The following is a 16936-nucleotide window of genomic DNA, read 5'->3' on the forward strand; positions in this document are numbered from 1 at the left end:
CTTGCTGAAGTCCACAGAGAAAATGCTCACTGTTCTGCCTCTAACAATCTTCTTTGTCACTTCTTCAAATAACTCAATCAAGTTAGTGAGACATGATTTCCCACATACAAATCCATGTTGACTATCCCTAATCTGTGTTTGCCTTTCCAATTACATGTAATCCTGCCCCTCAGATTCGGGAGAAGATTTGTAGCTCGGGTGCTCGCTGTTGTGTTTCTGTTCGCCAAACTGGGAATTTGTGTTGCAAACGTTTCGTCCCCTGTCTAGGTGACATCCTCAGTGCTTGGGAGCCTCCTGTGAAGCGCTTCTGTGATGTTTCCTCTGGCATTTATAGTCCCTCAGAATCCCCTCCAATAATTTACCCACCAGTGACGTCAGGCTCACTGGTCTATAGTTCCCTGGCCTTTCCTTGCAAACTTTCTTAAATAATGGCACCACATTAGCCACCCACCAGTCTTTTGACACCTCACCTGTGACTATCGATGATGCAAATATCTCAGCAAAGGGCCCAACAATCACTTCCCTAGTTTCCCACAAAGTTCTGGGATAACCTGGGGTTTTATCCACCTTAAGCTTTTAAGACCTCCAGCACCTCCTTCTTTGTAATATGGACATTTTTCATGATATCACTATTTGTTTCTCCAAGTTCTCTAGCTTCCATGTCCATCTTCACAGTAAATGCTGATGTGAAACACTTGTTTAGTATTTCACCCATCTCCTGCGTGTCCACAAGAGATCTTTCTTGTTGATCTTTAAGGGGCTATTGTCTCTCTAGTTACTCCTTTGCCCTTAATGTATTTTTGAATCTCTTTGGATTCTCCTTAAGCCTATTTGCCAAAGTTATCTTATGTCCCCTTTTAGCCCTCCTGATTTCCTTCTTGAGTATGCACATACTGCCTTTAATACTCCTCAAGGGATTCAGTCGATCCCTGCTGTCTATACCTGCCATATGCCTTCTTCTTTTTCTTGACCAGCATTCCATAGGTGCACCAGCCTTGCCCTTCGCACTAATAGGGACATATTGCCTTCTTAAATAGAATTTCTCCTGAATTTCCCCTTTTAGTTCTTTCGCCAAAACCATTAATCATTGGCCTATTATGACCAAATTCAAGTTCAAGTTAGCTGAAACCTGTAAAAACCTTCATAACGGTTTGACCATTTGGAACTGAAATTAAGTAAATCAAGGAGTTGAAGAGTTTTGAATTATCTACCACAAATAGCTGTTGATGCTCATTCATTGAATCCATTCAAGGTAGGGATTAGGGCTTCTAGTATAAGGCATGAAAGTGAAGAGACCACTCAGGATCTTATTTAGCATCTCTCATTGTACTCACCTAATCTGCTTTCTTGTTTTTATACTCAGTGTTGCTACTTGCAAAACTAAGAAATCCTTTTTTAACTGCCCTGTCACATTCAACCTTTTGCTCTATTAACCACTCAAGAAAACTTAGATTTTATTTCAAATTTTCACCACCTGCAGATTTTTGATTTGGTACCATTTGGATTGTACTGCTTTTCCATGCTGTTTTTGCAAAGTGCATCACTTACTTATATTAATTTTCATCTTCCATGTCTCAGAAGGTTTCAACATTCGTTTCAGTTGAACAGCGTGTCGACTCCAGACTAAAGTAAACAAATGAGATATTATTGAACCTTTTTGTTTCTTCTCTTCAGCCATTACCACTCCATTTTACCTAGCTCCATCAATTCTTGTAATCAGTCCTGCCTTCTATCCTATGTAAATCGGCTTTAAGGTAGGAGACATAGGGTGGTGATGGATGGTTGTTTTTTGAACTGGAGACCTGTGACCAGCAGTGTGCCAATGGAATTGGTGCTGGGTCCACTTTTATTTGTCATATATATAAATGATCTGGATGAGAATATAGGAAGTATGGTTAGTAAGTTTGCGGATGACATCAAAATTGGTGACATAGTGGACAGTGAAGTGGATTATCTGAGATTACAAAGAGATCTTGATTAATGGGTCAATGGGCTGAGAAGTGGCAGATGGAGTTCAATTTGGATAAAAGTGAGGTATTGCATTTTGGTACAACAAACAAGGGCAGGACTCATTCAATTGATGGTGGGGTTCTGGGTGTGTTGTAGAACAGAGTGACCCAGGCATTCAGGTACATAATTCTTTGAAATTTGCATCACAAGCAGATGGGTAGTTAAGAAAGCGTTTTGCATGTTTGCCTTCATTGCTCAGACCTTTGAATATAGGAGTTGAAACATCATTTTAAGGTTGTGCAGGACATTGGTGAGGCCTCTTCTGGAGTACTGTGTGCAGTTCTGGTCACCATGTTACAGGAAGAATATTATTAAACTGGAGAGGGTTCAGAAAAGATTTTCCAGGATGTTGCTGGGAATGGAGAGTTTGAGATATAAAAATAGATTGGAAAGACTGAGATTGAGCATAGGAGGTTGAGGGGTGACCTTATAAAAATCATGAGGGGCATAGATAAGGTGAATGATCAGGGTCTTTTCTCTAAGTTGGGTGAGTTCAAAACTGGGGGGGGGGGGGGGGGGTGGACATATTTTTAAGGTGAGAGAAGAAAGGTTTAAGAGAACATGAGGGGCAACATTTTTTGCATAGAGAGTACAGTTAGTGTGTGGAATGAACTGCAAGAGAAAGTGATGGATGCAGGTACAGCTACAATGTTTAAAAGACGTTTGTATAAGTTCATGAATAGGAAATGTTTGGAGGGATGTGGGCAAAATGCAGGCAGGTGCGACTAGTTTAGTTTGTCGACACAGACTGATTGGACTCAAGGGTCAAGATATGAGTGGTGCTGGAAAAGCACAGCAAGTCAGGCAGCATCAAGGAGCAGAAAAATCGACAATTCAGGCAAAAGCCTGATTAGGGGCTTTTGAAAATCCTGATGAAGGGCTTTTACCCAAAACATCGATTTTCCTACTCCTTGGATGCTACCTGACCTGCTGTGCTTTTCCAGCACCACTCTAATCTTGGCTGTAATCTCCAGCATCTGCAGTATCCACTTTCGCCTGGTTGGACCCAAGGGTCTGTGGCCACACTGTATCAATGACTCTATCAAAAAATGTTTATTCTTGTCTCTTCTGCCCTAGTTCCCTGTTTCTGTTGTATCTCCAACTTTTAATTGTTTCTCTGTCCATTGTTGCTATCTGACCACTGGGAATATTTTCAGATATTTACAATTTTTTACATCATGGGACAAGTAACCCTTAATGTTGCACATTGGAAAGAAAAACTGAAAATGTACCCAGGATATGACAATTTGATGTTTGAAATGGGAGCCTGGTGTTCCAAGCTAGCTGTGTGGAAAGCATCCCCTCAAAAGTGTTGCATTGCTGATCAATGCAAGCACAATTGTTGTCAGCAGACTGCGGTTCTCCACCGGTAAAATACGGCGCTCCGCGGCTTCTATGTGTGTAGGTACGGGCGAGCATGGATACCTGGGAACTGTAGTTCCTTCTCTCGCAATCGTTGGACACAGTGTCGACCCTGGGACTTCAGATCCCATGAGGCAGCGGGCTTGCGAGCGCATGCGCAGTAGGAACAGAGGCGGCTGTGCTGCCTCCGAGGACAGAATATGGTCCAAGCGCTCCCTGGTTTGCCGAGTGGGGGGGGGGGGAGGGGGGGTAAGACGGAGCTGCTGCTGGCACCCAGTAACCAGAGGGAGCGATAAAATGCCAGTCAGCACCTAGAGTGAGCGAGAAGGAGAAGATACGCGGAGAAGAAATATTGAGCTGGCGATCAGAGCTTGCGTGGGTTTTATCAGTGAAATGTTCTTTCATTGCAGCAGCTCGCTCCCCAGTCAATGATGAAGAAGCAGTTCAATCGGATGCGGCAGCTCGCCAACCAGACGGTGGGGAGGTAGGCGCAGCATTGCAAATCTATGACCCATGTCTGTTGTTTCACATCAATAACAACAACAATCATAATAATAGCATTTATAACGCCTGCATCCCGGAGAATGTGCCCCGGCGGAACGACAGCAGCGACTGCGAAGAGTTTAGCTCAGGAATGCAGAGCTGGTTGTTATTTTATGTGTGACAGTCCCTGTATGTGTCTGCGTCTCCCTATCTGTAAGACTGTGACCCTGTGTGTGTGCGTGATTGTGTGTCCCTTTTGTGTGTGTGTGTGTTGGGGGGGGGGGGGGGTGCGTGTGACTATGTCCCTGTGTGATTGTATGTGGTGTGTGTGACTGTGAACCAGTATGTATGAGGACTATGTGTCCCTGCGTTTGTGCGCGACTGTATGAGAGAGACTTTATGTGGGGTATGTTTGTGACTGTATCCCTGTGACTGTGAGTGTGTGTCTTGTCAGTTCGCTGCTTCGCCTGGTTCAGTCTGTCCGCAGAAGCTTGGGTTCCAGCCGCGGCCGCTTCGTTAAAACCGAGTTTGACGGTGGAGGGCCGGGGCACATTTCATTTCGGTCCTCAGAAATTGTCAACCATCCGCCACAATTTAAGAAACATGTGAGGGAGGGGGTGGGGGCGATGTGTGGGGGAAAGAGATTCTATTCCCATCCCACAGACATAGCCAGTGCTGCGTCGGTCGATATTGATTGAGAATATAATGCCTATTCAAGCTAAGAATGAATGAGATCTTAAATATTTGAGGTCACGAAGAGTGTCAGGGTTTGAAGAGAGAATCTGACGTGTCTGGTAGGATTGCGGTATTGAGACTTGGCCTCCTAGCTGGGGGGGGGGGGAGTGGTTGATATCAAATGCACCTTGCGGATTGCAAGCACAGAGCGAAAGGACAGTCTTTAGCTGAGGCTTCCTTTAAGGTAGTGATTTGTTTGACTTCTGCAAGTAGTGATCCAGACCTTTTCGCTGCACAATACACTCCACAAGGTGGCATTAAAAACATGTTTACATTTCAGAGGATCCTGCGGTAAAGTGATGCTTTTGCAAAAAAAAAGTGGAAAAAAAAGCTTTGAGCATTCGCTAATGTCCGCGTGACTTGCTTTGCACATGTATCCTCCCACCCCGTCCATTTGTAGAGGGTTGAAATTGTTTCCATGTTCCTGCCTTTACAAACCAACAGCCCGGAGGTGGTACCGTTCGCGCTGTAAACCCCTGCATCAGGAGAAACCGCGGCTGTGGAGCTCTCTGGCGCAGAGGTGCGAACGTCAGACGCAAGATGAAAATCTAGTTGATTGTGTCGAATCGCAAGTGTTTGAAGGAAGGGAAGCAACTATCTTAAATAAGGAAAGGGCTCCAATGACCTGACACGGACGTGTCTGCTAAAAAATGTAGCATTCAATGTTCTAAATGAGTTGGTAGAACTGTACTGCTCCTCAACGCACACGATTTCCTCTGAACTCATGGCAAACGAATGACAGGATTTAAATACTTTAGCTATGTCAGCACTCGAGGTGACAATTACAATTTACCTGACATTTCACGTGACTCCCTACTTTTCCAGATCCATCATAAAATTTACCTAAAATGTAAATTACATTTGTTTTTACAATTTGAAGCTAGCTTAATATGTTTTAAATCCTCTGAAATCAATGGTAACAGGCAATATATTACGTGCTGTAAATGTTCTTTTGGCACTGTATATACCATCCTAGCTGTAATCGATTCCTCATTCAGGATGAACTAAGGAATTCTAAGAATCAGGCTAGGATAACAATAACTTCCTTTTTGGGTATATGTTGTAAGGCTTCTGTTGCTGCTCTCAGCCTGATATTGATGCGTTTGGGAATGAGGCAGACTTGGAGATTAGTCATTTGTCCTTGCACCTGAAAGCATTCAATGCTAGTTCCCCACCATGAAATATCCCCTAGAATGTTCAACATGAATGTGAACTGATGCTCAGATTGTGCTGCTGGCCTCAAAATGACCATGCTCACTGCTGACCTCAAAGAAAGCTCCCCACAAAAGGCCCAGTAATCCCTGTGGCATGCATTTCCTCATTCCAGGCATTGGATTAATTCTGGCATGGAGTCAAGGCCAATTCCTAGATTCCAGCAACAATGATGTTATCAAATAGGCTGATCACATTGAAGAATTCACACAGACAGCTTGCCAAGAAGTGAAATACATGAATTATCCTTCATATCAATTTCACAGATGGTGAAATAAAGACAATGGCATCCATATGATATATATGGTAGAGTATTGTAAACCAACTTTGAGAAAATGTGATTTTTTAAATTAAATGGATATCTGTTGGATTTGTTCTCACAATGTAGTCATTTAAATTTTCATAAACATAAAATAAGCTTTTCAAGACCAAAGAGATTGCTCAGAAGTAGCTAGGACTTGGGTGTACTGTTCAAAACTTTGTTGTACTTCATTCAACAAAGCGCAGCTATTTTGGAACACTGATATTACAGCTTAGAAGAGAAAGTTCACGTGTTCAAATGATTTTGAAGGATGATTATCGAGAGTGCACAAAAGTGCACCTGTTGGAGGAACAGAGTATCATCAACAGAAATTTCTAGATTTCTGCAGTTAACTGTCCTGTGTGGATGCTAAAAGTTGCTGTCAGTTTCACATTTGTATTGACACTCAACACTGACAGTCATGCCATCCTTACAAGTACAAAATCTTGGTTGCTGATTTGCTTACCTTTTAGGCTTATTCAAATCCAGGACTAGATTATTTCTGATTTGATTATTTAGAAATGTGTCTCTCCTTAACTAAATATCTTTTATTAAAGAAATTCAAGCAGTATTTTAATATCTAAAGTACTTACAGTATTAGAAAATACTTCCTATCTTATTTGGATGATCTTCAGATTTAGACATTGGTGTTGACATTTTTAAGGGGAAGTCCAATGTTTAAATGAGAGTGATGGAGTAAAGTTGTAGGAGCTCATGTGGAATACAAATGTCAGTACTGATCTGTTAGATTGAATTGCTCATTTATCTGTTATAGATTTTATGCAAATAGGATTCATGTTAAGGTTAGAAAACTACAGCAACAAGCAAGGTTTCTCCTTGGAGGAACAATTCATTACAGAATGAACTTTATTCATTCATTCATGGGATGCTAGTGTCACTGGCAGAGCCAGCATTTATTGCCCATTCCTAGTTGCCCTTGAGAGACGAGTGGAGAGTTACTTTCTTGAACAATTGCAGTCCATGTGATGCAGGTAGAGCCACAATGTGATGAGCAACAAAATTCCAGGATTTTGACACGGCACCACAGCGTTCCTGTATATCTGCTATCCTTCTTGATAATAGTGGTTGTGGGTTTGAAGGTGTTGTATAAGCAGTCTTGGTGAATTTCTGCAGTACATCCTGCAGGTGGCTCTTGATCAGACAGTATTTGATTTAGGATCATAGAGTCATACAGCGTGGAAACAGACCCTTCAGTCCAACTCATCCATGCTAACCAGACTTCTCAATCAGACCCACTCCCTTATGCCAACATTTGCTGATAGACTTTTAAAAACTTCCTATTCATATATTCATCCAGATGCCTTTTAAATGTTGTAATTATATCCACCTCCACTCCTTCATCTGGCAATTCGTTCCATACGCGCACCATTCTCTGTGTGAAAAGGTTCCCCCTCAGATCCTTTTTAAATCTTTCCCCACTCACCTTAAACCTATGCCCTCTAGTTTTGGACTCCCCCACTCTAGGAAAAAGAATCTGACAACATAACTATCATCCTTTGATATTCCATGACATTAGCACTGCTGAAATCATTACCGTCCTGGGCTTACCATCAACTAGAAACTGAATAGAACCAGCAATATGATGGCTTCAGGAGGAAGTCATAGGCTAGGAATCCTGCAATGAGCAATTCACTTATCGACTCCCTAAAGCCCTTCCATCAATCACGAGGCACAAGTCAGGATTGTGCTGGAAAATGCCCCATTGTCTGAATGAGTGCAAATCCAACAGCATCCAAGAAGCTTGACACCATCCAGCACAAGGAAGCCCAGTTGATTGGCATCATATCCACAAATATTCAGACATGCTTTGGTTTATAGGAAACAAAAGTTCTGAAGAAGAGTCACTGGGCCCAAAAGGTTAACTCTGACTTCTCTCCACAGATGCTACCAGACCTGCTGAGGTTTTCCAGCAATTTCTGTTTTTCTTTCTGATTTCCAGCATCCACAGTTTTTTTATAAGTGTCCAAGACCCTACTATGATTCAGAAGGGTCACATTAACATGGGCATGCTGGGTATTATGCCACAATGAGTCCATCTTAAGCAACCGTGAAAGAAATAGCAAATTGTGCGTGATCAGTTCCAGGCCTGAATGTCAGATAGGGAAGATCACATGTACAATTGAAATATCTTTGTAACAAGAACATCTTATACATTCATCCTGGGTTCAAAGCAAAATCCTTTCTGTGCCGCTCAGGCAAGATTAAAACTGCAAGAAACCACACCTAATTTCATCAGTTGTATCAGCTATATATTATGTTCCTCCTAAGCACTAGGAAATAAGAAGTATTGGTGATGGCAAACTCAGTCCTCTGGTACTCTGGTGAAGGTGCATTGTAGATGGAGAGAGCCTCTGCCACTATAGGGCCAATTGGGAATATCCATGTTATAGTGAGACACAGTCTATCTGGCACCCAGTATAATTTGCGGTGCTTTCCCTGAAATGAAAGCACATTTACAGTGCCTTTACTTTTGTTCAGTCAGCACTAGCTTGTTCCAATTATAATTATAAAATGGATTGTTACTCCTCCTGCTTTGTGTGCCGTAATCTGTTTGGCCAGAATTCCTCTTGTTCCAAGAAGGGAAACAAATGTTGATAATGATATTTGCTCGTGTGTTGGAGATTGTGAAAGATTGTATTGATAATAATTTCATTTTTAATTATATTACTAGTTATATTCTCATTGTCCCCTAGAGACTCTTATTAAGAAAATGTTAGAACTATTTCAGCATTGCTTGTGATAGTATTTAAGAGCTGTGTTTATTTGAGGCAGAAGCAGTTGGGTTTACTTAGATTTGTATTTCTCAGGCTTTCCTTTGCCTAGCCTTCCATTTCATTCCAGTTTGAAATGTGGATGTAGTGTCCCTGAAACATTTCTAAAGCTTTGTCTGCACCACAGGACCTATTCATGGAATTGAGTTATAACTCCACTGCATGTTTGATAAAAATGAATCCACAAATCAGATCACTGCTCCTGTCTTTCTGCTGCCCAACCATATGTGGTTATATCAAAGCTGCTTTGAATCCTTACTTCTTTACCCTTAAGTTTTATCAACGCTAGCAGATTATAATGGTCTTTACATACAGCAGGCAAATCACATTCTCACAGACTCCCCGGCTGAACACAGTGGAAACTATATATCTGAAGTAATTCCACTGCTGTTATGTGATTTAACAGTAAATGTTAGTGTATGTGTGTTTCTGAGTAGGTGTTTAATATTTTAATCATATTGAAAAGCTTATTTTTTTTAAGAACTTTAGAAATTTGTCATTTTCAATCATTTTGAATCTTTCACTTCTCGTATTTCCTCTTCCGAGTGAGTGTCAAGAACCTATCAACATGCATAATTGCAGCAGAAATGGCTGGACACCATTCGGAATTAAGATCGCTGGCTGGAGCTCCTGTCCCTAATCCAAGAGCAGTGTAGCCAAAAGTAGCAGCAGCCTTTCCTTTCGCTATTGTGGTAACCCAATCATTACTCCAAACTGACGTAGAACAGATTGGGAAGGCAGCCTAAATCCAGAGACTTCCTTGGATGATATGGCTCAGCTGCGAACTGGATACATTTGCTGAACAACTGGGGTAGAGGTCAAAAATAAATCTAATTTGTTGAATGGCTGTTCTGCACCTGCTTCACATAGGATCACAAAATAACAAGCGGAAACAGAGATGTATATATCTAGTGTAGAAAGTTGCATTGTGAAATGCTGTAATGTTACTTTCCAACTACGTTTACAGAGTTTATTCTTGTCATTTTTAAGAAGGGAAGGACTTTTCTACTGCTGCATCACAAATTTCTGACAGAAGTAATTGTACTGTGCCATTTTTATCCAGACAAACCAAACAGCTATTGTCATTACCCCAAAGTTTCACAGACAACAATGAGATGAATGACATATTAATCTGCTTCTGATGCTTTTGGTTAAGAGACAAGTATCAGGCCAGGACAACTGAAAAACTCTTTGTTCTTAATTTGAAGTCTTTTAGACATCCAGAAACATTTCATAGAAAATAGGCAGCTACAGCCTTGATTTTAAAGGACAATACCCTGATTCAATTTTGCACAAGAAAGCTTGAAACCACAATATTCTGTCTGGCTACAAACTGGAAATGCTCCTTAAAAAATTGTTAAAATGCATGTAAAATACTATGATCATGGAATTCCATGGTTAGTAATCTCAACTCTAAATATTGTGAAAATGTTACTTTGGCACCTGCCTGTCCTGACCCTAATGACATTGACATTCTCACTCCTTAACCCTGCCACTATTAGATGACCCCTGAATAAGTTAGCCAACTAAAGCTGTTTTTGAAATTTCTTCCTCCAAAGTGCAGACCACATTTCAGATGTCATCCTTCTTGGTGGGATACACAGATGCTGGCATGGAACTTGTTATGGCGAATCTCTTTTGGCATCATCTACTGTCACTCTGCCCCATGTTTCACCTTAAGGAGACCTTACAAATCCCCTCTGCCCCTCCATCCCCGACTTGTCACTCATTTTGTAGTCAATGTGGTTCCACTGGGAGGCAGTGGCATTATACCAAGAGACTAGTAAAAAGTCCCAAGGAGTTTCAGGGCCTTGCTGGTTATTTTATGGTGAGAGAGTTGAACCATTTTAAAATAACCAATACTTTGGCTTGAATTTAATGGCCTTTTCTATATCTACTCAATCTTCTCTGCCCTAAAATTGCATGATATGCATTAGCCAGATATATGTCCATTTTTAAAAATCAATAGCAGCTTTTCTGCAAGCTATTAAATTATTTTATTCTGAAGAGGTTGAGTTAATGAGGAAATCGGGAATAGTCCCAATAAAATAGAAAAAGAGAAGGCTGTCAAAGGTGTCTAAAGCTGTGTGTTTTGCTGACATTGTCAAATATGATCACCTTTACAGAGTTCAGTTTAAGTTATCCCTTCAACTAGAAACAATACTGCTCAAGTCACCTCAGCTGATGTAATGGCTTACTTTGAAAGGATAGACCAGATATAAAAGTTAAAGTTCTAAATTGGAGGAAGGCGGTATTGGGCAAGAACTTTCAAAAGCTGATTGAGCACAGATGTTCAGAGGTAAAGGGGCAGCTGGAAATTGGGAAGCCTTCAGAAATGAGATAATGAGAGTCCAGGGAAAGTATATTCCCGTTAGGGTGAAAGGAAAGGCTGGTAGGTATAGGGAATGCTGGATGACTAAATGGCAAATAGAGCTAAGGAGAATCCAAAAGGTTTTTACAAATACATTAAGGACAAAAGGATAACCTAGGAGAGAAAAGAGCCTCTCAAAGATCAGCAAGGTGGCCTTTGTGTGGAGCTGCATGGGGCAGATGGGGCAGATACTAAATGAGTATTTTGCATCAGTATTTACTGTGGAAAAGGACATGGAAGATATAGAATGTAGGGAAATTGACAGTGACATATTGAAAAATGTCTATATTACAGAGGAGAAAGTGCTGGGTGTCTTGAAATGCATAAAAGTGGATAAATCCCCAGGCCCTGATCAGGTGTACTCTAGAACTCTGTGGGAAGCTATGGAAGTGATTGCTGTGCCTCTTGCTGAGATATTTGTATCATCAATAGTCACAGGTGAGGTCTGGAGATTGGCTAACATGGTGCCACTGTTTAAGAAGGACGGTAAGGACAATCCAGGGAACTATAGACCGGTGAGCCTGACATTGGTGGTGGGCAAGTTGTTGGAGGGAATCCTGAGGGACAGGATGTACATATATTTGGAAAGGCAAGGACTGATTAGGGATTGTCAACATGGCTTTATGCGTGGGAAATCATGTCTCAGAAACTTGATTGAGTTTTTTGAAGAAGTAACAAAGAGGATTGATGAGGGCAGAGCAGTAGATGTGATCTATATGGACTTCAGTAAGGCATTTGACAAGGTTCCCCATGGGAGACTAGTGAGTAAGGTTAGATCTCATGGAATACAGGGAGAACTCGCCATTTAGATATAGAACTGGCTCAAAGGTAGAAGACAGAGGGTGGTGATGGAGGGTTGTATTTCAGACTGGAGGCCTGTGACCAGTGGAGTGCCACAAGGATCGGTGCTGGGTCCACCGGTTTTCATCATTTACATAAATGATTTGCATGGGACCGTAAGAGGTACAGTTAATAAGTTTGCAGATGACACCAAAATTGGAGGCGAAGAAGGTTATGTCAGATTACAACAGGATCTTGATCAGATGGGCCAATGGGCTGAGAAGTGGTGGATCGAGTTTAATTTAGATAAATGTGAGGTGCTGCATTTTGGGAAAGCAAATCTTAGCAGGACTTATACACTTAATGGTAAGGTCCTAGTGAGTGTTGCTGAACAAAGAGACCTTGGAGTACAGGTTCATAGCTCCTTGAAAGTGGAGTCGCAGGTGGATAGGAGAGTGAAGAAGGCGTTTGGTATGCTTTCCTTTATTGGTCAGAGTATTGAGTACAGGGGTTGGGAGGTCATGTTGCGGCTGTACATGACATTGGTTAAGCCACTGCTGGAATATTGTGTGCAATTCTGGTCTCCTTCCTATTGGAAAGATGGTGTGAAACTTGAAAGTGTTCAAAAAAGGTTTACAAGGATGTTGCCAGGGTTGGACAATTTGAGCTATAGGGAGAGGCTGAATAGGCTGGGGCTGTTTTCCCTGGAGCATCAGAGACTGAGGGGTGACCTTATAGAGGTTTACAAAATTATGAGGGATAGGATAGGATAAATAGACAGAGTCTTTTCCCTGGGTTGGGGCAGTCCAGAACTAGAGGGCAAAGATTTAGGGTGAGAGGGGAAAGATATAAACCTAAGGGGCAACTTTTTCACTCAGAGGGTGGTACGTGTATGAAATGAGCTGCCAGAGGAAGTGGTGGAGGCTGGTACAATTGCAATATTTAAAGGGCATCTGGATGGGTATATGAATAGGAAGGGTGTAGAGTGATATGGGCCAAGTGCTGGGGGGTGGATCTAGATTGGGTTGGGATATCTGGTCGGCATAGACGAGTTGGACTGAAGGGTCTGTTTCCATGCTGTACATCTCTATGACTCTATGACTCGCATAATCAGTGGCTAGGAACTATAACATTGTTATATCTACATGTGACATGTATCGTCAGAATTAGACTGCAGCACTGTTCACATTTCACCTTGTTTGTCATCTTTTCTGACGGAACCAAATATCAGGACAACTGAAATCAAATCCGATGAAATTGAGCACTGGGTGAGACAAGGTGATACCCTTTAGCATCAGAGTTGACACCATGATAAAACAAGTGTTAGATGAAGAAGAGAAAGGTGTAAAGTGAGTGATCAACTGGTGAAGGTAGTGCAATTTGCTGATGAAATATTAGTTAGCTCTATGAGTTAGCACAGCAGAAGATCCACAGATACCATTGGACAGAATAAATAAACTGGGAAAAGCTTACAGATTAAAAATTATTTTTAAAAAAGACAAACATTTTAAAGGTCAGAAGAAATAATAGTGGGCAAGTAGAGGTTACAATGGTCAATAGCTATCACAATTTAAGTAATAAGGATGTTGTGAAACTTGAAAGCATTCAAAAAGGATTTACAAGGGTGTTGCCAGGGTTGGAGGGTTTGAGCTATAGGGTGTCCTTCTCAAGGTTTATAAAATCATGAGGGGCATGGAAAGGGCACATGTGCAAGATTTGTTTCAGGATGGTAGTGGAATCAAAAAGTAAAGGGCATAGGTTTAAGGTGAGGAGAAAGATTTAAAAGGGATTTAAGGAGCAATGTTTTCATGCAGTGGATGGTGTGTGTATGGAATGAGCTGTCAGAGAAACTGGTGGAGGCTGTTACACGTGCAATGTTTAAAACGCATCTGGATAGGTATATGTATAGGAAGGGTCTGGAGGGATATAGGCCAAGTACTGGCAACTGGGACTAAATTTATTTAGGATATTTGGTCGGCATAGACGAGTTGGACCAAAGGGTCTTTTTCCTTGCTGTACAACTTTATGACCATAAAGAAGTCATATCTAGATTATCCATGCAAAGGATGCTGTCTGTAAAGATAAATGTTTGCTCTGCATAAGAATGATTGGAGATCTTAATGAAAACAATCAAAATGTGTTTTAGTGTCTTGTTGTATGGGGCTGAAATATGAACATAGGAAAGCAGACATTAAAAGACTGGAAAGCTATGAAATATGGTTCTGGAAATGGAGAGGGTCAGTAAGGGAGAATGCTGAAGCAATGAAGATTCAGGATGGTCGAGGAGGAAGATAATTTGTGAATATTTTGTAGAAAGACAAGTACCTTGTCATCACATATTGCCTGATGGAGCTAACATTAGGTCAAAGTTTAAATCCCACATTCTTTTCACCAGTTTGTGAATTTGATAGAGTTGGGAACTCCTGTAGGTCTGCAGTCAATCTTACTGATACGGCCATAGCAATGAAGATAAACAGGAAGTGCTGGAGGAACACAAATGGCCTGGCAGTATCTGTGGGGAGAGAAAAAGTGTTAATGTTTCCAATGACCCTTCGTCAGACCGCTCTGAAAAAGGGTCATTAGACTTGAAATGTTGTCTCTGTTTATCTTTCTCCAGGTGCTGCCAGACCTGCTGAGTTTCTCTCGAATATTGTGTTTTTGTTTCAGATTTCCTGCATCCACAGCTCTTTGTTTTATTACAGTAATATGTTTTCTTTGGAGTACTTGATATGCAGGACTTCAGGAGAGGTTTTTCTTGGACTAGGTATATAGTCCTAGTAAATGAGAAACTAAATCAGAGTTTATTTTGAGAAAACACTGCCCAAGATGTATTTTGCTATAATTTTGTGTTCCCAACAGCAAGCTTTGGTTTAAGAAGAAGTATTGATCTTATGCAGGCTATGAAAAGTTAGTAGTATCTTTAACTTGAATGGGAACATAATGCAAAAGGTTGTACAGCAACCAAGATTTGCAGGATTTGAATAGAAAATGAGTAATTATGCACTTTGCCATTTTTTCTTTTCAAAACTATTTAACACTTGAGTTCCTATTACATGAAAATAACACTTGTGCACCATATATTTTAATTGCTAACTCTGTTAAACAGAAATTCTGCTTCAAAAGCAATTCAACAACTCTTAAAGATACTTCAGTGATGTGATAACTTACTATATATAATTGTTATTACTCTCAGACTAACCTCTGTGTTTCAGACAGCCACACTATAGCTTCTTACCAAATGTCCTCAAGTTTAATTAATGATTACTTCATGTTTAGTATATTGACTCTTCTCACTTTGGTAACTTGTGCATTCTCTATACTTTAAATTTTTATCCCTTAACCCAGAAGTTTCTGACTGATGGAAGTGCCCATTCCTCAGGTGGTATGGCCCACCTCAAACCTCACCTCGATCGTTTCTGATGTATAAATCTTTTCTTTTACATTTTAGACAACAGCAAAAGTATCTCTCAGTGTAAAGTACTCAATCCATTCAATCCTTTTGGTCCTTACATTTGAACAATGTGTGAATGCATTATTCCTCTGATGTCACCTTCTGTCTCCTCTAGTTTTCTTTGACCATTGCACTGAACTGGCCACAGACCAGTGTGTAGGGACTGCCTACCTGATGATATTTTTCCATCTATGTGGAGGTTTCAATCTGTTGTTCTTTGGCACAGCATGTTAACACTGCCACCCGGAGAGTATTTATTAAGCATTTCTTACAATTGTTGAGCATTGCTCAAGAGAGGCAGAGTGCCACAACCTTTCATCTTGGCAGTCATCAGGATAAACACAAGAATGCCAATTTCAAATGATCACAGCAATTTATGTTACAAAAGAAAGAAATGCTGATTGGTTTCCAAATCGATTGAATGTTACTGTAATGCTTACTACAAGTGCCATGCATTCAAATGCAGAGCCCCTTCCTCTGCAAACAAAAGGAACAGAATCATGAGATCACAGAAGAAGATCATTTGACCATCCTGCCAATGCTGGACCTCCATGAATATTTGAAAATTGTAAAAAAATACATGGCAGAAATGGTGGCCATCTTGCCTTTGTGTCAGTGACATCCACCCAGCTCAATCCCTGAATATGCTGCATTTTTTTAATGAGACAGGAGCTTGGCAGTCTCTGGTCGCATGTTGCTTTCTCCATGGTAACACCTCCATCTATCAAAGTCTACTTGCCACCCAATTGTCATCCTTTTCCCTTGTGGTGTGAATCACTGTGATTGTTTGAGATTTGGCTTTCTTGCATCGATCCTGATGAGTGCAAGTTAAAAGTAAAGCTTTGGCAATTTTTCTTATTTTCAATGATATCCTGCACAACTGGTTCTTACAGTAGCAATACACCACTTCATATTAAAATACAATATATATATTACCAGGGGAATTCCAGGATATTATGTCATTTTCAGAACTTAGTATTGCTTCACTTTTATCACCAAATCAACATTAAGCTATTGGCTAATTTGATTGATACTTAATTTTCTTTTAAGAGTTTGCACCTTCAATCTGAATATTTGAGCATGTTGCTTCCTAAACAGTGTTAATTACAAAGCACACAAAAATGTAAGTTGTCTAACTGTTAGATGATTAAGGTGGCATTGGTTTGTTGGTCCAGTGTTTTGCCAACACTATCTTGTGCATGAGCTTCATTATCCTGGTGTGCCCATAGAATATAGCTTTGCTGACAGGTGAACAGTCCTTGTGAACATTACAGTCTGAAAAACACCATGATGGGAGGGTGGAGAATAAGGTCAGAGTGCATCAAATTTTAGATGGTAAGCTTCATTGCCAAAGAATTAGCAACAGATGAGAGAAATGGAAATTTGCAGAACATAAATTTGCACAATATTAATTCTAATTTCTGGATTGAAAGTGATAT

The 16936-nt window shown here is 40.7% G+C and overlaps 1 protein-coding gene across 14 annotated transcripts in view; it reads left to right on the forward strand.

Annotated features, from left to right (window-relative positions):
* Positions 1-3608: 3608 nt before the first annotated feature.
* arhgap44a (Rho GTPase activating protein 44a) overlaps positions 3609-16936 on the forward strand; it is a 310627-nt gene continuing 297299 nt past the window's right edge. For 8 of the 14 annotated variants that reach the window (XM_072558348.1, XM_072558354.1, XM_072558349.1 and 5 more), the window contains exon 1: positions 3609-3856. In XM_072558348.1, coding sequence (XP_072414449.1) covers positions 3801-3856 — 56 coding nt within the window. In that variant the 5' untranslated portion in view covers positions 3609-3800. The remainder of the gene's footprint in view (positions 3857-16936) is intronic. The other 6 variants (XM_072558355.1, XM_072558360.1, XM_072558357.1 and 3 more) reach the window with 2 other exon arrangements.

The sequence above is a fragment of the Chiloscyllium punctatum genome, chromosome 39 (assembly GCF_047496795.1).
Source record: "Chiloscyllium punctatum isolate Juve2018m chromosome 39, sChiPun1.3, whole genome shotgun sequence".
NCBI lineage: Eukaryota > Metazoa > Chordata > Chondrichthyes > Orectolobiformes > Hemiscylliidae > Chiloscyllium > Chiloscyllium punctatum.